The following is a 23,476-nucleotide window of genomic DNA, read 5'->3' as shown; positions in this document are numbered from 1 at the left end:
GTCGATATGGCAAGTCAAATCAATTAAATACATGAACTGGTCCCAAATGTGATATCGAGTGTTAGCTGTCTTGGTGAAATGCTATCCACTGTTATCTTTGACTGTCGTAAAGATTTATACATATTACATCGAGAGCGATAAAACAAATTATGACGTCAGGTTTAATAACCCGAGTTCCCATTTCGTATGTGATTTGCGAGTCTGAGAACTTTTCATATCAGTGAGGCTGGTACAGATATTCCTTTGTTCAAAATCACTTGTACCAGAGACATATATATACGTCTCTGCTTGTACTACACAAATGACCAAACTCTTTCATCACCGTCAACAATAGATAAACATGTAAAATGGGTTTCTTATCCACTAAGTTTATATGTCAAGCCTTATTTGTTGTCAATCGACACCATACAGGTAACGTTTGTTATTTGGGCTTAAAAAAGAGTCGATTAGGTAGAACAGTGCCTGTATTGGTGACAGTCGATAAGCTATGTTTTCTATACATTTTCTTCTATTTTTTTTTTATTTGACCTTGTGGGCTCGACTTAACTAACGTGGCATCAAATTGAATCCGCATCCGCATACATTTTTAAATATAATGTAAAGCTGCGTCACGCGGCACTCCTAGATTACTAAATACATCCATCAAACGGATCCACTGGAATGCTGAATATTTTTTTCTTGAAATATCGCCTTTAAATAAAAGAAGGACAAAAGCTTAATGCAAGACTAAAAGTACAAGCGCTTTGTTGTAATTCAACCCGGAAGTAATAAATTATTCGACCTCAGCTCTCGAAATTTTGAAGTACATAAGCGTCAGACATGCCGTAACGTGGCATTGCTTGACAGCTAGTAGACGAACACACTTGCATCAGACGTTACGGTTGTTTATATACAGATCCAAAATGTGTGGTGAGTTTTAGCAAACTGAATAAGTGTACTTTTTTCGTTTTTAGCTACATCTGAAGCCGTTGATTTTTGAAAACACGGTTCTCCTCGTGTTGAGCATCTAGTCAGAATCCAACCTAGATGCCGTTGTTTGGATGTAATTTGTCTACTTTCTGTTTGTCTTAAGTATGCATGTGTACAAATATAAAATACTGCCAATATGCACGTACTGTTATTTCACAAAATATTCTAATGTTTCTATGCTTTATAATCCTGAGATTAAGACCGCTACTAGTATATCGTAATACTGGTTGATGTGTTTCAGTAGTTTGTTTACGTTATCGTTTGCTGTGCTGGGTTACAACATCAGATCTAAATAAACAATCAGTAAAACCGTTGTCGGACCGAACTACTTACTTAAACACAGCTGGCAAGATTAAAGATAATGTTGAACCAGTAAAAGTATGTTCCAGATATTAAGACATAAAATGATTTTTTTCCTTAGCCATGAAAAAACCCCAGTTAATTTACCATAATGTACACTTAGGTTTGAGAAAATAAGATAAAAGACATTCTAATTCTAACAAAATGTTATAAATTATGTTAATATGAAATCATCGTTTTCAGATAGAATAAGTTGTATTTGCTGAAAATGAAACATTGAATTGTGAATCTTGAGATCTTGTTTCTATTGCATCAGAAAGACAGTACGCAATTCACATGTAGTTATTTGGTTCATTTTAACTTTCTCGTGTTGTAAGATTTCACATAGGAAAAATTTAATTAAAATCAAATTTGATTAAATGTAGAATGGATAAAGGTTAGTTCATTCTTCAATATAAAATGGATCAAGTTTATTTTACTGTTCAGTGTAGAATGGATAAAGTTTAGTACATTTTTCAATGTAGATCTAGAATGGATCCAGTTTAGCACATTTTTCGATGTAGAATGGAACAAGTTTAGCACATTGCTCATTGTAAAAAGATCAAGTTAATTATATTGTTCAATATAGAATCAGTCACTGAATATATCTGTGTGTACTGTTTTACATGTGAGCATTGAGAATGAAGAGCCTCATTAGATCGGTTTTTCAAGAAACTTAAATTAATTAGTAGTTAGTAATAAAGCTAACATTCCTTATAAGCGTTTATTTATTTCTGCTGTGGATGGTATTGTATGAAGTATCTGTTTCCTTTCACCCCTACTCAAGAGAAAGTGCCTTTGGATAGAAATGTTTGTCATTTAATTTGTTAGAAGTCTGATGTTAGAGACGTGAAGATATTTGTGTGTCACTAAGTTAACAAGCATATGTAAACCTGTAATGTTTTCTTCATCTTATCAACCTGTCCGTAATCAAGACTCATCGTGTAAAGTTTCATTGACTGGGTTTGTACAATTTCTGCTCCTCACCTGTGTGGTACTCACCTGTGTGATAAGAAAGTGTAGGTGGGGTGTTGTCAACCTGTGGTCAGTTTTATCTTAGGAGTGGATCAGGACGACACTTTAATGTCTGTTACATAGCTTTGTGTGACATGTTGGATAGACACAACAGTACTATAATGCCTGTAATGTTATGTAACATAACTTGGTTGTTGGGCAAGATCTGTGAAAGTGACGTACATAAGGTGATGTCACTGATAACTAGGACTAAATGATGTCTTCATCTCATCACTGCTGTATTTTCCTTCTGATTTATTGCAAAATTGTATAAAAGTAGCGAGCATTTCTAGATAATGAATAGAAATTTTTTTAAGCATTCTCTGAAACAAAATGAGTGCTTGATTTGTTTATGTTTGAAAGAAAATAAAAACATCATGACTGAAATACTCGTGTCGAATAATGACTGTCAAACAATTGATCAGTAATTTATTAATTTTGTTGATCTTATAATAGTATATGTCATAGTAATTGTAGTTGAAGCACTGCAAATATTTATTGCAGTGATTGATCAGAATTGAAAATTGAAGTGTGACTTATGAGATCTAAACTTAAGTTACTAGTATAATTTTGTTTTAAGTATTGAAAGTTGAAGGAAATTTCCAGTGATCACATAAAAAGAGAGAGATATACTGATTTTAAATCACATAAAAAAAATTGATTGTCCTTTTCACATTTTCTGAGAAAAATCTTAGATTTATAAATAGACTTTAGAGACACAATGACAGTTAACCTGAGTATACAATTTCATTGTATACATAAAGACATAGGTATGCAAATGTTATGTAACAGGATTTTATTGATAAACATGAAGCAAAGTCAGACCATGTGAAATAGATGAAGTTTGATAAAACAAATAAATAATAACAATATTTGCCTCTTTTTTGTCTGAAATTTTAAAGACAAATATGCTAATATTTGATTTCAATTGTCAAATAACAGTTTTCACAGCAATATAACACAAATTAAAAGTGATTGTAGTATTATTTTTCTCTGGAATCACTTTATGTTATCCAAGTGTTTGAAAACCATGTTGGTTTGATTATCTCCATGCTTGATATGCTGATAATTTCTAGATAAAACATTTTGGTTTGCTTTTCAATCTTTGATAAAATTGCATGAATACATATCTATTACCTAATAAGATTTGAAGATGAAATTAGTAATAAATATCAAACTAGGAAAATTTTGAATACTATGTACAAATTATTTATTGTCTTGATAATAAAAAAAAAGAAAAAGAAAGAAAACTTTGATATGGGTGTCCATTTGTATTTATTGACCTATTTTTGTATCCTAATTTAACTTTACTTGGAAGTTTGGTATGCTATTTGTTAACAGTATTCTGGACTGCATTCTTAGGTCAGGTTTGTACATAGTCATTATGGTAATGTGTGATCCCAGGTCTGCAAAATATGAAATAATATACAATGTAGGTCATGAAACTCCCATCACACTCCGAAGCTGTAAGAAGTGTTTGGTGATGCCACTCCCTTATTTACATATGTATATGTTTATTGTACTACCTATAAAAAGTCTTATTCCATCTAAACATTTCATACTTAATGATTCATTGTCTGACAGTGGTTGGTAAATAAAATAAGTGAGTTGTAAGTAATGATTGAAATGGCCGTAGGCAGAAACTTGGCTCCTTAGAATAGATGTCAATTACTTCGTGTTAATTCAGTTGTACATTTGATAATTGAAATAAAATGACAATAGTGATATACATCTGAAAAATATCTGAAAAATTGATGACTACTTAACAGCTGTGGGAGTGTGGTGGGAGTGGTATCACCAGACACTACTTACAGCTGTGGGAGTGTGATGGGAGTGGTATGACCAAACACTACTAACATTTGTAGGAGTGTGATGGGAGTGGTATGACCAAACACTACTTACATTTGTAGGAGTGTGATGGGAGTGGTATCACCAAACACTACTTACAGCTGTGGGAGTGTGATGGGAGTGGTATCACCAGACACTACTTACAGCTGTGGGAGTGTGATGGGAGTGGTATCACCAGACACTACTTACAGTTGTGGGAGTGTGATGGGAGTGGTATCACCAAACACTACTTACAGCTATGGGAGTGTGATGGGAGTAGTATCACCAGACACTACTTACAGCTGTGGGAGTGTGATGGGAGTGGTATCACCAGACACTACTTACAGCTGTGGGAGTGTGATGGGAGTGGTATCACCAGACACTACTTACAGCTGTGGGAGTGTGATGGGAGTGGTATCACCAGACACTACTTACAGTTGTGGGAGTGTGATGGGAGTGGTATCACCAGACACTACTTACAGCTATGGGAGTGTGATGGTAGTAGTATCACCAGACACTACTTACAGCTGTGGGAGTGTGATGGGAGTGGTATAACTAGACACTACTTACAGCTGTGGGAGTGTGATGGGAGTGGTATCACCAGACACTACTTACAGCTGTGGGAGTGTGATGGGAGTGGTATCACCAGACACTACTTACAGCTGTGGGAGTGTGATGGAAGTGGTATCACCAGACACTACTTACAGCTGTGGGAGTGTGATGGGAGTGGTATCACCAGACACTACTTACAGCTGTGGGAGTGTGATGGGAGTGGTATCACCAGACACTACTTACAGCTGTGGGAGTGTGATGGGAGTGGTATCACCAGACACTACTTACAGCAGTGGGAGTGGTATCACCAGACAATACTTACAGCTGTGGGAGTGTGATGGGAGTAGTATCACCAGACACTACTTACAGCTGTGGGAGTGTGATGGGAGTGGTATCACCAGACACTACTTACAGCTGTGGGAGTGTGATGGGAGTGGTATCACCAAACACTACTAACATTTGTAGGAGTGTGATGGGAGTGGTATCACCAAACACTACTTACATTTGTAGGAGTGTGATGGGAGTGGTATCACCAGACACTACTTACAGCTGTGGGAGTGTGATGGGAGTGGTATGACCAAACACTACTAACATTTGTAGGAGTGTGATGGGAGTGGTATGACCAGACACTACTTACAGCTGTGGGAGTGTGATGGGAGTGGTATCACCAAACACACTACTTACAGCTGTGGGAGTGTGATGGGAGTGGTATCACCAGACACTACTTACAGCTGTGGGAGTGTGATGGGAGTGGTATCACCAGACACTACTTACAGTTGTGGGAGTGTGATGGGAGTGGTATCACCAGACACTACTTACAGCTATGGGAGTGTGATGGGAGTAGTATCACCAGACACTACTTACAGCTGTGTGAGTGTGATGGGAGTGGTATGACCAAACACTACTTACATTTGTAGGAGTGTGATGGGAGTGGTATCACCAAACACTACTTACAGCTGTGGGAGTGTGATGGGAGTGGTATCACCAGACACTACTTACAGCTGTGGGAGTGTGATGGGAGTGGTATCGCCAGACACTACTTACAGCTGTGGGAGTGTGATGGGAGTAGTATCACCAGACACTACTTACAGCTATGGGAGTGTGATGGGAGTGGTATAACCAGACACTACTTACAGCTGTGGGAGTGTGATGGGAGTAGTATCACCAGACACTACTTACATTTGTAGGAGTGTGATGGGAGTGGTATCACCAAACACTACTTACATTTGTAGGAGTGTGATGGGAGTGGTATCACCAAACACTACTTACAGCTGTGGGAGTGTGATGGGAGTGGTATAACCAGACACTACTTACAGCTGTGGGAGTGTGATGGGAGTAGTATCACCAGACACTACTTACATTTGTAGGAGTGTGATGGGAGTGGTATCACCAAACACTACTTACATTTGTAGGAGTGTGATGGGAGTGGTATCACCAAACACTACTTACAGCTGTGGGAGTGTGATGGGAGTAGTATCACCAGACACTACTTACATTTGTAGGAGTGTGATGGGAGTGGTATCACCAGACACTACTTACATTTGTAGGAGTGTGATGGGAGTGGTATCACCAAACACTACTTACAGCTGTGGGAGTGTGATGGGAGTGGTATAACCAGACACTACTTACAGCTGTCATGTGATATAACAAGGACACAGGCCATGGCCATGTGACTCTCCAAGGTCCTGGTTATGGCCTTTTGATACTCCAAAGCCCAGGGTATGGTCATGTAACACATTATAAGGTGCAAGGTATAGTTTGAGTTACAATAAGGTAAAAGGCAGAGTTATCTGTAATGCTATAGTCCTGGGTATAATTTTGTGTCACATGAAAGTTCATGGTAAGGTCATATGACACAACAATGTACATGTTGTAGTTACATGTCACACCAAGGTCCAGGGTATGGTCATGTGATAAAGTAAGTCCCAAGGTGTAGTTATGTGTAACACTCATATTCAGGGTTGCACTAAGGACCAGGATATAGTCATGTGTCACACTGAGAACCAGGGTATGGTCATGTGTCACACAGAGGACCAGGGTATGATCATTTGTCACACTGAGGATCAGGGTATGGTCATGTGTCACACTAGGGAGCAGGGTATGGTCATGTGTCACACTGAGGACCAGGGTATGGTCGTGTGTCACACTAAGGACCAGGGTATGGTCATGTGTCACACTGAGAACCAGGGTATCGGCATGTGACATACTAAGGTCTTGGGTATGATCATGTGACACACTAAGGTCTTGGGTATGATCATGTGACACACTAAGGTCTTGGGTATGATCATGTGACACACTAAGGTCTTGGATATGGTTGTATGACACATTTTTGTGCTGAGATATTGTCATGTTACTAAAGACAAGACTATGGTTGTGTGACTAAGGTCAGAGGTATGGTCATATGTCACTCTAATGTCCAAAATATGGTCATATGATACACTAAGGTCCATGGTATAGACATATTACACACTGATGTCATGGGTAAGGTCATGTGACATATTAGAGACCAAGGTATGGTTTTATGATAAAGATCTAGGGTTGGACGAGGGAATAGGTTTTGATAAACGTAGATCCAGGGTATGGCCAGGGTGTGGTATAACTGAAATATTCCCGGAGAAGTCAGAGGTCTGTTTGGTTAAACACAACCAGGTAGTACTCCTTAGGTTTGCGTAATGTCAATGTCTGAATACTGACAGTTTATTGGCTAACAAAGGGTTGTAAAAACCAACTTGTCCTTGGAAATTTTACTTCCTGGTATATTTTGGTTTGACAAAAGAGTTGAATGCATACCTATCATTGAGTTGCTTTTGTTATTAGCGATCTTGACAACGTGATTGTGTTACACTGAACATGATTACAGTGTATACGCAAGTTGCGTTCATTTTAAGTAGACTGTTTATACTAATTATGTAGACTATGTACATAAATTATTCGTGTCTTTACTTGGAATATTGTGGCCCATAACACCACAGGTTTACTGGCACAAAAGTGACAACTCAAGGTGTTTTTTTAAGCCATAATATCAGATGGACCAATATACATCCTGGAAGAATTAACTTTAGTTAAACTGATATTTAAATTGATCATAAACTTACAGACAAGAAAACTTTCTCGTGTACATTGTAGTTGTTATGGGTTGTATTTACAACAGACCTTGGTTCTGTTTTAGTGATCACATCAATACATAATGTTTACAACAGACTTTGGTTCTGTTTTAGTGACCACATCAATACATAATGTTTACAACAGACTTTGGTTCTGTTTTAGTGACCACATCAATACATAATGTTTACAACAGACTTTGGTTCTGTTTTAGTGATCACATCAATACATAATGTTTACAACAGACTTTGGTTCTGTTTTAGTGACCACATCAATACATAATGTTTACAACAGACTTTGGTTCTGTTTTAGTGACCACATCAATACATAATGTTTACAACAGACTTTGGTTCTGTTTTAGTGACCACATCAATACATAATGTTTACAACAGACTTTGGTTTTGTTTTAGTGACCACATCAATACATAATGTTTACAACAGACTTTGGTTCTGTTTTAGTGACCACATCAATACATAATGTTTACAACAGACTTTGGTTCTGTTTTAGTGACCACATCAATACATAATGTTTACAACAGACTTTGGTTCTGTTTTAGTGACCACATCAATACATAATGTTTACAACAGACTTTGGTTCTGTTTTAGTGACCACATCAATACATAATGTTTACAACAGACTTTGGTTTTGTTTTAGTGACCACATCAATACATAATGTTTACAACAGACTTTGGTTCTGTTTTAGTGACCACATCAATACATAATGTTTACAACAGACTTTGGTTCTGTTTTAGTGACCACATCAATACATAATGTTTACAACAGACTTTGGTTCTGTTTTAGTGATCACATCAATACATAATGTTTACAACAGACTTTGGTTCTGTTTTAGTGACCACATCAATACATAATGTTTACAACAGACTTTGGTTCTGTTTTAGTGACCACATCAATACATAATGTTTACAACAGACTTTGGTTCTGTTTCAGTGACCACATCAATACATAATGTTTACAACAGACTTTGGTTCTGTTTTAGTGACCACATCCACATCAGTACATAATGTTTACAACAGACTTTGGTTCTGTTTCAGTGACCACATCAATACATAATGTTTACAACAGACTTTGGTTCTGTTTTAGTGACCACATCCACATCAGTACATAATGTTTACAACAGACTTTGGTTCTGTTTTAGTGACCACATCCACATCAGTACATAATGTTTACAACAGACTTTGGTTCTGTTTCAGTGACCACATCAATACATAATGTTTACAACAGACTTTGGTTCTGTTTTAGTGACCACATCAATACATAATGTTTACAACAGACTTTGGTTCTGTTTAAGTGATCACATCAATACATAATGTTTACAACAGACTTTGGTTCTGTTTTAGTGACCACATCAATACATAATGTTTACAACAGACTTTGGTTCTGTTTCAGTGACCACATCAATACATAATGTTTACAACAGACTTTGGTTCTGTTTTAGTGACCACATCAATACATAATGTTTACAACAGACTTTGGTTCTGTTTTAGTGACCACATCAATACATAATGTTTACAACAGACTTTGGTTCTGTTTTAGTGACCACATCCACATCAGTACATAATGTTTACAACAGACTTTGGTTCTGTTTCAGTGATCACATCAATACATAATGTTTACAACAGACTTTGGTTCTGTTTTAGTGACCACATCAATACATAATGTTTACAACAGACTTTGGTTCTGTTTTAGTGACCACATCAATACATAATGTTTACAACAGACTTTGGTTCTGTTTTAGTGACTACATCAGTACATAATGTTTACAACAGACTTTGGTTCTGTTTCAGTGACCACATCAATACATAATGTTTACAACAGACTTTGGTTCTGTTTTAGTGACCACATCAATACATAATGTTTACAACAGACTTTGGTTCTGTTTTAGTGACCACATCCACATCAGTACATAATGTTTACAACAGACTTTGGTTCTGTTTTAGTGACCACATCAATACATAATATTTACAACAGACTTTGGTTCTGTTTTAGTGACCACATCAATACATAATATTTACAACAGACTTTGGTTCTGTTTCAGTGACCACATCAATACATAATGTTTACAACAGACTTTGGTTCTGTTTTAGTGACCACATCAATACATAATATTTACAACAGACTTTGGTTCTGTTTCAGTGACCACATCAATACATAATATTTACAACAGACTTTGGTTCTGTTTAAGTGATCACATCAAAGCATTTGTAATGTACTTGTATTGGTGATAGTTACTTCTGTTGACTGACAGAAAAGGGAGGTAACTATAGGGTTTTGATAAGAAGCCATCTGTACATGTATCAATGGTATTAACGGTATCAACCCACAGTGAACTTCCTGGTCAGTCCTAGATAAAGATCATACGTTAATATTGATTGCTTGGTTTTGTTGCACATTTGTTTTGTGTAAACAGTATTATCAAGGCACACACATATACCTATATAGGAAATTCACACTTGTGTAGTGAACTAAAGTCATTGCTGGTGTTTTCCATAACGTTATTAATTTGATTAATCTCTCTATAACTAACCTTAACATTGACAGTTTTACAACAACTGAAGCTAGCCTAGGATATGTAATACTTAAAACTGCTTTTAGCATGGGATACTTTAGTAACATTTGTAGCTAGGTATGGAGATTTCAGTAACATTTGTAGCTAGGCATGGACATTTTAGTAACATTTGTAGCTAGGCATGGAGATTCCAGTAACATTTGTAGCTAGGCATGGACATTTCAGTAACATTTGTAGCTGGGCATGGACATTTCAGTAACATTTGTAGCCAGTCATTTCAGTAACATTTGTAGCCAGTCATTTCAGTAACATTTGTAGCTAGTCTTGGACATTTCAGTAACATTTGTAGCAAGCCTCAAACTTTATTCAACACCTTGACGACTTGGATATAACAAAGTTTGGCTGTAGTTGAATTTGTTGTTAACACATTCAGGCTATGATAAATTACTTCTTAGTATTAGTTTATTGGGGAACATGATTCCAGCTTATTATTACATCTCATTGGTGAAGAAAGCAGCAAGGGGAGGCTACTAGACCAGACACTATGCTTTTATCTCACATTTCTTTTAATCAGAATCTCCAGAAGGGTTCATCAAATTCTATGCTATAAGAATGTTTGTAATGATTAATTCATGTCTTCTCTGTGTGAGGATTTAATTGATTTTTTTCTGATAGATGGGTTGGAGTGATTGAGAGAACTAATTGTTGGGGATATGTTGTCATGCCAGCTGTCACACACTTTATGTGTAGGACTCAAGAGATATCCCACACCAGATGTTAATGGCAAACATGACAACATTGATCTAAAATTTCATCTGCCACAAATTGTTTGATTCTGTAGTTCAGTTGACATGGTCTGGTGAAACTTTGTATTCTGTTTAATACTAAATGTTACAAGTTGATAGATTAACTGTTCAATATTTTCATGACTGTTACCAGGGTTTGAGGAAAGCTTTACTGAGTACAGGGTTTGAGGAAAGCTTTACTGAGTACTGGGTTTGAGGAAAGCTTTACTGAGTACAGGGTTTGAGGAAAGCTTTACTGAGTACAGGGTTTTAGGAAAGCTTTACTGAGTACTGGGTTTTAGGAAAGCTTTACTGAGTACTGGGTTTTAGGAAAGCTTTACTGAGTACTGGGTTTTAGGAAAGCTTTACTGAGTACTGGGTTTTAGGAAAGCTTTACTGAGTACAGGGTTTTAGGAAAGCTTTACTGAGTACAGGGTTTTAGGAATGCTTTACTGAGTACTGGGTTTTAGGAATGCTTTACTGAGTACAGGGTTTGAGGAAAGCTTTACTGAGTACAGGGTTTGAGGAAAGCTTTACTGAGTACTGGGTTTTAGGAAAACTTTACTGAGTACTGGGTTTTAGGAATGCTTTACTGAGTACTGGGTTTTAGGAAAGCTTTACTGAGTACAGGGTTTCAGGAAAGCTTTACTGAGTACTGGGTTTTAGGAAAGCTTCACTGAGTACAGGGTTTCAGGAAAGCTTTACTGAGTACAGGGTTTCAGGAAAGCTTTACTGAGTACAGGGTTTCAGGAAAACTTTACTGAGTACTGGGTTTCAGGAAAGCTTTACTGAGTACTGGGTTTTAGGAAAGCTTTACTGAGTACAGGGTTTTAGGAAAGCTTTACTGAGTACAGGGTTTGAGGAAAGCTTTACTGAGTACTGGGTTTTAGGAAAGCTTTACTGAGTACAGGGTTTGAGGAAAGCTTTACTGAGTACTGGGTTTTAGGAAAGCTTTACTGAGTACAGGGTTTTAGGGGTTTTAGGAAAGCTTTACTGAGTACAGGGTTTTAGGAAAGCTTTACTGAGTACAGGGTTTGAGGAAAGCTTTACTGAGTACTGGGTTTGAGGAAAGCTTTACTGAGTACACTGTTTCTTGAAAACTTTACTGAGTACAGGGTTTTAGGAATGCTTTACTGAGTACAGGGTTTTAGGAAAGCTTTACTGAGTACTGGGTTTTAGGAAAGCTTTACTGAGTACTGGGTTTTAGGAAAGCTTTACTGAGTACTGGGTTTTAGGAAAACTTTACTGAGTACAGGGTTTACTGAGTACAGGGTTTCAGGAAAGCTTTACTGAGTACAGGGTTTTAGGAAAGCTTTACTGAGTACAGGGTTTGAGGAAAGCTTTACTGAGTACACTGTTTCATGAAAACTTTACTTAGTACTGGGTTTTAGGAAAGCTTTACTGAGTACACTGTTTCATGAAAACTTTACTGAGTACAGGGTTTTAGGAAAGCTTTACTGAGTACAGGGTTTGAGGAAAGCTTTACTAAGTACTGGGTTTTAGGAAAGCTTTACTGAGTACTGGGTTTCAGGAAAGCTTTACTATATGGTAACATTTCAACATTGTGTCCAAGTGTCACTGAAATACAATGTTATATATATACTAATAGAATAGTTTTTCAGTTTTGATCAAAATATTTGTTTCAAGATAGAGAAATTATTTTATTTTCATATATCCATGCTCAGTTTCAAATTTTAGAAAGCATTGAATTTTCACAAACACTCAGAACAGGATGTGAATGCTAAATATTAGTGGGATTTGTAAATATATTATGGAATCAACTGAATTAAACAATGTCCTACATTTACCAGATTAGCATACCTTTTGTGATCTGGTCTAAAACCCTCACATATCTGTTGGCATTGTAAAGCCATTCAGGGATGTCCAATTATACTACAGCTCATACATAATAGAAAAGTTTGCTTAAGTAGCTGACAGGATCAGTCTAATAGTACTATATGGTAACGTCACTCACAGACCTGAATCCTTTACTTTTGTAGTAGATTGGCAATAGTATTGGAATTCTATACTGTGAATTTGTAATCAACCCGTGTTATTTAGTTGCACAGGGTAGTGCACATGAAGTTTCAATATACAATTTTGGTACTGTAAAGCCCAATCACACTGACATGTGCTGAATTTTACCTAGAATATTTAAATTGGGCAATTTGCACCTTTTGTATGTTAGCTTATTTAATGCATGTCTGTTTTGGATATCCTTGAGAGTTTTTCCTTAGTAATCACTAAAACATTAGTAATGCTACCTTGTATGTAAATATAGACAGGATGAAAGGACAAAAAATAATCCATTAACATACCTTGTAAATAAAAACATATTTAACAGATAATTTAGCAGAGGCTGTGAAAAACATATTAAAAAGTTCAGTTCATATGATATGCCACAGTCAGTCAAGACTTAAGTTTCAAAACTAATCTTGCCAAGACTTTTGGTCTGAATCTCAACTATAGGAGTGAATGATGGATATTGGATGTTCTGATAACGCAGGTGTGTTCCTCCTACCCACAGTATGTTGATGTGACATATCCCAGGGTGTGTTTCTCCTACCCACAGTATGTTGATGTGACATGTCCCAGGGTGTGTTTCTCCTACCCACAGTATGTTGATGTGATATTTTTTTTTGGATCAGTGATCAAAATTCACCAGTTTTGTGTTATGCAGAATGGTTTCACTTGTATGATCCTGTATGCCTGTCATTGAATAGCCTGCCTTTTGAAAATAAATTGAAGAATATTTTCAAGCTTGATATACTATAAACTCTCTTCAGTAAAAACAGATCTATTTACAAAATTCTAGAAAAGAGTATTTAATTCAGATGTGAAGCTTTTCAAAGAATATTTATCAACCATGAATTGGGCGAGGTGTACTGGTAGAATATGTTTGTTCTAGATCTCATTGTGTGTCTGTTAAGCACGGTGACTGATTATGCTGTATGAGTTTTTTTCTAGAGCTACTAATTTTACTTCCTAGTTAGAGCAGGTTTTGTCTTGGACGTAACTATAGCTTGAGACCATACACCGGTGATCAATCTGGCTTAGGTTTATCGAAGGTCTAGATATTATATAATATTAGAGGGGATTTGACAGTGTGGCTGAATATCAATATGGAAAGTTATATCAGATGAAGACTTAAACTTCAGTGATGGTTGGTAAGTTCATCTGTAGATTGTTAAACAGGAAATGTTATTTGTAGTATTGCTGAATATAATTGTGATCCAAGATGGAAGTTTTAAATTGCTGAATTCAAATAAGATTTGAAGAAAATGTCTTCAAAGACTTTATGATTCATTGAACATTCTTCTGAAAATTATGTGGATCTTCACTTTTTTTCTTTTAATTTTTGTCCATTGAGATTTTAGCACATCAAAGACAATCAGATGCAGACATGCAATATTAGAGTTTTGTAAGCTGTTCAAATTTGCCCTTCACCTGTTTGCTGTCTTCCATTTGTTTGTCTTCAAAATAGTCTGGGTATCTTTATATCTGGAGAAGTACTGGATTTATCATCTTTGCACTGTCATCAAATTTTATTTTGTAGTAACGTATTATTAAAATTTACTGGTTAGTGACTGCAATTCGTCAGTGACTGTAATTTAATTTTAATTGTCAGTGACTGTAATTTAATTTTAATTGTTGGTGATTGTAATTTAATTTCAGTTGTTAGTGACTGTAATGGTATATTTATCTCCTGTTTCTTTGACAGGAATATTTGGGTACCTGAACTATCTTGTTCCTGTCACTAGGAAGGAAATATTAGAAATCCTGATCAATGGATTAAAACGGTTAGAATACAGAGGATACGACTCTGCAGGTAAGACATACAGACCTTTTTATTTTTTATATCCCTGTGATCACAGGTAAGACATACAGACCTTTTTATTTTTTATATCCCTGTGGTCACAGGTAAGACATACAGACCTTTTTATTTTTTATATCCCTGTGATCACAGGTAAGACATACAGACCTTTTTATTTTTTATATCCCTGTGATCACAGGTAAGACATACAGATCTTTTTATTTTTTATATCCCTGTGATCACAGGTAAGACATACAGACCTTTTTATTTTTTATATCCCTGTGATCACAGGTAAGACATACAGACCTTTTTATTTTTTATATCCCTGTGGTCACAGGTAAGACATACAGACCTTTTTATTTTTTATATCCCTGTGATCACAGGTAAGACATACAGATCTTTTTATTTTTTATATCCCTGTGATCACAGGTGAGACATATATTCTTACAATTTTTAACTTGTGCACTTGTGCTCATGAGTGCGATGTTTCCTGTGATCACTGGAGAGATAGATCTCAGGGCTCTCACACTTCATTTTGGGACTGGGGCCCGGGGCCCTTAGAATTGGGAAAAATAATGGTGTTTTCCTTAAAATTGGGAGAACTTGAGGTCTAAATTGGGAAAAAAAGATACTATTTTGCATTGGGAATGGGGCCGAATATTGGCCCCAAATTGGCAGATCGAGAGCCCTGGATCTATTTATGGTTTTAATACCTGTGATCACAGGTAACACAGATCTGCTTATTGTTAGCTCACCTGGTCTGAAGGGCCATTATGAACTTATGCCATGGTTTGTTGTCCGTCGTCAACTTTTTCATTTAATCAACTTCTTCTCAATAACCAATGGACGAAATGTTTTTATATTTGGCTGGTATGCTTTCAGGATATAGCACAACAAAGTTTGTGAACAGAAATTACATTTACCTATATTTAAGGTCACAGGGGTCAGATTTGTTACAACTTTTGAACAACTTCTGTTCATGAACTTAAAGGCCTAGATACATGATATTTGGCTGGTGTGTGTATATATAAATATTCATTTACAATTGCTGTGTTTTCCCCCTAATAAAACATAAGAATATCGACTGTATTTATACTCTAATAAATTTAGTCCAGATTGTGCTAGACGATGACATAACAATATTGGCGTAGGAATACATTTACACACAAGTGGATTTGGGAATTTTAACCTCTTGTTAACGAATCTCTCGTTACTGGATGACAAAGAAAATAGGGATCTTACCGATTTTGATTTTGATGATGATTTAAGCGATTTTTTATCAACTTTGTAAGCATCAGACATTGTACCGTCATTTCTCTCTTCAAATGTGCAATCAACGTCGGGAATGCTCACAAACTCCAGGTTTGAAAATTGCACATTTAACATTAACATGTAACGTGTTCAGTTTCACTTCCAGCCTCGTCGGCTAAGCTGCATCATGACTGACTTCCGCATCTCAATGAATGTTGTGTTGCTATAGTAATTATTGAACATGATTATCTTTTGTTTTAGATAAAAGTTCTGTAGATAAAATTACTACACACAAACTATTCCATTTGAATGACCGATTTCCTTCAGAAAACATGAATAAAATAGTGGAAATCGACGAAATTTTCCAAGGAGAAAAAAGTGGGCGGAGTCTAGGTGTCTTAGCAGCCGTTCCCAGAATTCAACGGAATGGAATGTCACTTTCATTTATGTTTTTAACTACTTGGAAATGGCGAAACTGAAAGTGTTTAACTGGATTGTTTTTGAAAGTAAAAATTGAAATAAAAGGATTATCTTTGATTTTTCGTTGTTTATGAGGTAAGAAATCCAGTAGATCACGCGGTAAATTTACACATAAACGCTTTGAGTTCATGCAATTTACCGTGTGCTTTACTGGAGTCATTACCTCATAAACAAAGAAAAATCAAAGACAATCCTTAAATATATATATATACGACATGAGTTCTGCAGGCCCATTTGGTCTCTTGTTTATTTACATGTGATCACAGGTAAGACAGATCTATTTATTGTTTCTATACCTGTGATTACAGGTAAATAAACAACCACTCAAAGAAAAGTAAAACATATACTGTGTATGATAAGTGTGGTTTATGGACAATATTTCCTTTGTTTTCAGGAGTTGCTTTTGAAGGAAGTGACTGCGGAGATGAAAAATGTGTGATTCGTATGATAAAACAAAAGGGAAAAGTTAAGGCACTGCAACAGGAGGTGGAAAGTAAGTATGCTCACACAGAGATAAAGTTAATACATGCTGGTGGAGGTGGAAAGTAAATATGATCACACAGAGATAAAGTTAATACATGCTGGTGGATGTGGAATATAAGTATGATAACACAGAGATAAAGTTACTGCATGCTGGTGGATGTGGAAAGTAAGTATGATCACACAGAGATAAAAGTTAATACATGCTGGTGGATGTGGAAAGTAAGTATGATCACACAGAGATAAAAGTTAATACATGCTGGTGGAGGTGGAAAGTAAGTATGATCACACAGAGATAAAAGTTAATACATGCTGGTGGAGGTGGAAAGTAAGTATGATCACACAGGGAATGTTAAGGCACTCAAGATGATATGGAAAGCATGTATGTATAACACAGAGGGACAAAGTTAAGGCACAAATGTGAGTCGCTGGAAAAAGAGTATAAAAATGAGGGACAAAGTTTATGTACTCCAGAAGGACAAAAACCCAGAAAATAAGTATTTAACCAGGTTGAATAACTTTAACAGGAAATTAAGGTTGTATATCTGTTGGAGGAGGTGGAAAGTCAGTATTTAACAATGAGACAAGGTTGTATATCTGTTGGGGGGGTTGAGAGCTAGTATTTAACAGAAAGACAAGGTGGTATATCTGGGAAGAGGTGGAAAGCCAGTATTTAACAGAAAGACAAGGTGGTATATGTGTGGGAAGAGGTGGAAAGCCAGTATTTAACAGAAAGACAAGGTGGTATATCTGTTGGGGGGGTTGAGAGCTAGTATTTAACAGAAAGACAAGGTGGTATATCTGGGAAGAGGTGGAAAGCCAGTATTTAACAGAAAGACAAGGTTGTATATCTGTTGGGGGGGTTGAGAGCTAGTATTTAACAGAAAGACAAGGTGGTATATCTGGGAAGAGGTGGAAAGCCAGTATTTAACAGAAAGACAAGGTGGTATATCTGTGGGAAGAGGTTGAAAGCCAGTATTTAACAGAAAGACAAGGTGGTATATCTGTTGGGGGGGTTGAGAGCTAGTATTTAACAGAAAGACAAGGTGGTATATCTGGGAAGAGGTGGAAAGCCAGTATTTAACAGAAAGACAAGGTTGTATATCTGTTGGGGGGGTTGAGAGCTAGTATTTAACAGAAAGACAAGGTGGTATATCTGGGAAGAGGTGGAAAGCCAGTATTTAACAGAAAGACAAGGTGGTATATCTGGGAAGAGGTGGAAAGCCAGTATTTAACAGAAAGACAAGGTTGTATATCTGTTGGGGGGGTTGAGAGCTAGTATTTAACAGAAAGACAAGGTGGTATATCTGGGAAGAGGTGGAAAGCCAGTATTTAACAGAAAGACAAGGTGGTATATCTGGGAAGAGGTGGAAAGCCAGTATTTAACAGAAAGACAAGGTGGTATATCTGGGAAGAGGTGGAAAGCCAGTATTTAACAGAAAGACAAGGTGGTATATGTGTGGGAAGAGGTGGAAAGCCAGTATTTAACAGAAAGACAAGGTTGTATATGTGTGGGAAGAGGTGGAAAGCCAGTATTTAACAGAAAGACAAGGTGGTATATCTGGGAAGAGGTGGAAAGCCAGTATTTAACAGAAAGACAAGGTGGTATATGTGTGGGAAGAGGTGGAAAGCCAGTATTTAACAGAAAGACAAGGTTGTATATGTGTGGGAAGAGGTGGAAAGCCAGTATTTAACAGAAAGACAAGGTGGTATATCTGTGGGAAGAGGTGGAAAATAATCAGGTTCACTGGTATTGCCAATTAGTCACGTTCCATTGCTTCCTTGGAGAAATATTTTATGTATCTGGTACACCATGTTATATTGATTGTATTACAGGAAGTCCGACATATTGTCACATTTCTGTATCCTACTGCATTGTCTACCTTTTGTTTTCATAGCCTGTTCTGACCTGAAGTTTGATCGGGCATATAACATCCATATTGGTATTGCTCACACACGATGGGCCACTCATGGGGAACCAAGTTGTGTCAATAGTCATCCACAGCGGTCCAATGCAGACAACGGTGAGCACCATGTGACCATATAATGTACTGTATCCTTGTATAACACAACAGTCACTATAATGTACTGTATCCTTGTATAACACAACAGTGACTTTAATGTACTGTATCCTTGTATAACACAACAGTGACTTTAATGTACTGTATCCTTGTATAACACAACAGTCACTATAATGTACTGTATCCTTGTATAACACAACAGTGACTTTAATGTACTGTATCCTTGTATAACACAACAGTCACTATAATGTACTGTATCCTTGTATAACACAACAGTGACTTTAATGTACTGTATCCTTGTATAACACAACTGTGACTTCTCTTTAATGTACTGTATCCTTGTATAACACAACAGTGACTTTAATGTGACTTTAATGTGCTGTATCCTTGTATAACACAACAGTCACTATAATGTACTGTATCCTTGTATAACACAACAGTGACTTTAATGTACTGTATCCTTGTATAACACAACAGTGACTTTAATGTACTGTATCCTTGTATAACACAACAGTCACTATAATGTACTGTATCCTTGTATAACACAACAGTGACTTTAATGTACTGTATCCTTGTATAACACAACAGTCACTATAATGTACTGTATCCTTGTATAACACAACAGTGACTTTAATGTACTGTATCCTTGTATAACACAACAGTGACTTTAATGTACTGTATCCTTGTATAACACAACAGTGACTTTAATGTACTGTATCCTTGTATAACACAACAGTGACTTTAATGTACTGTATCCTTGTATAACACAACAGTCACTATAATGTACTGTATCCTTGTATAACACAACTGTGACTTCTCTATAATGTACTGTATCCTTGTATAACACAACAGTGACTTTAATGTGCTGTATCCTTGTATAACACAACAGTGACTTTAATGTACTGTATCCTTGTATAACACAACAGTGACTTTAATGTACTGTATCCTTGTATAACACAACAGTCACTATAATGTACTGTATCCTTGTATAACACAACAGTGACTATAATGTACTGTATCCTTGTATAACACAACAGTGACTTTAATGTACTGTATCCTTGTATAACACAACAGTCACTATAATGTACTGTATCCTTGTATAACACAACTGTGACTTCTCTATAATGTACTGTATCCTTATATAACACAACAGTCACTATAATGTACTGTATCCTTGTATAACACAACAGTGACTTTAATGTACTGTATCCTTGTATAACACAACAGTGACTTTAATGTGCTGTATCCTTGTATAACACAACAGTCACTATAATGTACTGTATCCTTGTATAACACAACAGTGACTATAATGTACTGTATCCTTATATAACACAACAGTCACTATAATGTACTGTATCCTTGTATAACACAACAGTGACTTTAATGTACTGTATCCTTGTATAACACAACAGTCACTATAATGTACTGTATCCTTGTATAACACAACAGTCACTATAATGTACTGTATCCTTGTATAACACAACAGTCACTATAATGTACTGTATCCTTGTATAACACAACAGTCACTATAATGTACTGTATCCTTGTATAACACAACAGTCACTATAATGTACTGTATCCTTGTATAACACAACAGTCACTATAATGTACTGTATCCTTGTATAACACAACAGTCACTATAATGTACTGTATCCTTGTATAACACAACAGTCACTATAATGTACTGTATCCTTGTATAACACAACAGTGACTTTAATGTACTGTAGCCTTGTTCTTGGTTTTCTGTGTATTTGTTGATACAGAATATCTCAAATCAGGATAGTGTGATTTTCGGTATATTTAGCCTTCTTATATTCATTACATGGTCATTTTCTTCTAAGAAAATTTCATGTGATTTTGCTGTGATCATGTGATTGGTCAGTCAGAAGTTTTTCACAAGTATACTGTAAAGCCAACTTTCTTCATACCCAGGTCAGACTGTAAATATCTTATAACTAATGTCAGGCTGTAAACATCTCTTATAACCAGTGTCAGGATGTAAACATTTCTTATAACTAATGTCAGGATGTAAACATTTCTTATAACTAATGTCAGGATGTAAACATTTCTTATAACTAATGTCAGGCTGTAAACATCTCTTATAACCAATGTCAGGATGTAAACATTTCTTATAACTAATGTCAGGATGTAAACATTTCTTATAACTAATGTCAGGCTGTAAACATCTCTTATAACCAGTGTCAGGATGTAAACATTTCTTATAACTAATGTCAGGATGTAAACATTTCTTATAACTAATGTCAGGCTGTAAACATCTCTTATAACTAATGTCAGGCTGTAAACATTTCTTATAACTAATGTCAGGATGTAAACATCTCTTATAACCAATGTCAGGATGTAAACATTTCTTATAACTAATGTCAGGATGTAAACATTTCTTATAACCAATGTCAGGATGTAAACATCTCTTATAACCAATGTCAGGATGTAAACATTTCTTATAACCAATGTCAGGATGTAAACATCTCTTATAACTAATGTCAGGATGTAAACATCTCTTATAACCAATGTCAGGATGTAAACATTTCTTATAACTAATGTCAGGCTGTAAACATCTCTTATAACTAATGTCAGGCTGTAAACATTTCTTATAACTAATGTCAGGCTGTAAACATCTCTTATAACCAGTGTCAGGATGTAAACATTTCTTATAACTAATGTCAGGATGTTATCATTTCTTTTAACTAATGTCAGGATGTAAACATCTCTTATAACCAGTGTCAGGATGTAAACATTTCTTATAACTAATGTCAGGATGTAAACATTTCTTATAACTAATGTCAGGATGTAAACATTTCTTATAACTAATGTCAGGATGTAAACATCTCTTATAACCAGTGTCAGGATGTAAACATTTCTTATAACTAATGTCAGGATGTAAACATTTCTTATAACTAATGTCAGGATGTAAACATTTCTTATAACCAGTGTCAGGATGTAAACATTTCTTATAACTAATGTCAGGATGTAAACATTTCTTATAACTAATGTCAGGATGTAAACATTTCTTATAACCAATGTCAGGATGTAAACATTTCTTATAACTAATGTCAGGCTGTAAACATCTCTTACAACTAATGTCAGGCTGTAAACATCTCTTATAACTAATGTCAGGCTGTAAACATCTCTTATAACCAATGTCAGGCTGTAAACATCTCTTGTAACCAATTTCAGGCTGTAAACATCTCTTATAACTAATGTCAGGCTGTAAACATTTCTTATAACTAATGTCAGGATGTAAACATTTCTTATAACCAGTGTCAGGATGTAAACATTTCTTATAACTAATGTCAGGATGTAAACATTTCTTATAACTAATGTCAGGATGTAAACATTTCTTATAACCAATGTCAGGATGTAAACATTTCTTATAACTAATGTCAGGCTGTAAACATCTCTTATAACCAATGTCAGGCTGTAAACATCTCTTATAACCAATTTCAGGCTGTAAACATTTCTTATAACTAATGTAAGGCTGTAAACATCTCTTATAACCAATTTCAGGCTGTAAACATTTCTTATAACTAATGTAAGGCTGTAAACATCTCTTATAACCAATGTCAGGCTGTAAACATTTCTTATAACTAATGTCAGGCTGTAAACATTTCTTATAACCAATGTCAGGCTGTAAACATTTCTTATAACTAATGTCAGGCTGTAAACATTTCTTATAACCAATGTCAGGCTGTAAACATTTCTTATAACTAATGTCAGGCTGTAAACATTTCTTATAACCAATGTCAGGCTGTAGAAAAATCTTTCATACCCAGGTAAATATTCTAATTAGGTCAGAGTGTAAAACTTATTTTGTTGAATAAGTGGGATCAGCTCTCGTGATGCAGTTTGGAATCTTACGGTGTTATTTGTCCATTAAACGGAGAAATATGAAATAGTATGCACTAATCGGACTGTGCTCTGCTCTGATGTTAGTCATGTAGATATAATGCGAGGATCTTGTTTACTGTGATAGCTTAGAATCTCACTAACAGGATATGCAGTACCTTCTTATGTCTGAAAAAATGTTTCTTTTAAAATCTGACTTCAGGATATAAACTTATTGTGAATTCATTCAATAAAATATCTTAAAAACTTTATAAAAGTTGAAACTGAAGGAGGGTGAATCATGTGTTGCTTTGATCATAGAACAAGTTATCTTCTCAAATCTGTTACGGATGAAGGTCATAATCCTGCAATTTTCTCAGAAATATGCTTCTCTTTATTGGAATAAGAATGGGTTTTTTTACCTGATGATTATATGTACACTAGGATAAGATTTCCCTTCTTAATGCCTTA

General features: G+C 35.8%; 1 protein-coding gene across 3 annotated transcripts in view; it reads left to right on the top strand.

Moving 5' to 3' along the window:
• Positions 1-832: 832 nt before the first annotated feature.
• The window catches only part of LOC132555009 (glutamine--fructose-6-phosphate aminotransferase [isomerizing] 2-like), a 73,240-nt gene continuing 50,596 nt past the window's right edge, over positions 833-23,476 (top strand). For 2 of the 3 annotated variants that reach the window (XM_060219340.1, XM_060219341.1), the window contains exons 1-3: positions 14,807-14,945; positions 17,056-17,154; positions 19,040-19,165. In XM_060219340.1, coding sequence (XP_060075323.1) covers positions 14,807-14,945; positions 17,056-17,154; positions 19,040-19,165 — 364 coding nt within the window. Of the gene's footprint in view, positions 910-14,806; positions 14,946-17,055; positions 17,155-19,039; positions 19,166-23,476 lie in introns of those variants that run through there. The other variant, XM_060219342.1, reaches the window with a different exon arrangement.

Source organism: Ylistrum balloti, unplaced genomic scaffold (genome assembly GCF_031769215.1).
Source record: "Ylistrum balloti isolate Yb309-2 unplaced genomic scaffold, AGI_CSIRO_Ybal_v1 Utg370450, whole genome shotgun sequence".
NCBI lineage: Eukaryota > Metazoa > Mollusca > Bivalvia > Pectinida > Pectinidae > Ylistrum > Ylistrum balloti.
Note: the sequence above shows the minus strand (reverse complement) of the source record. Positions and strands in the feature narration are given on the sequence as shown.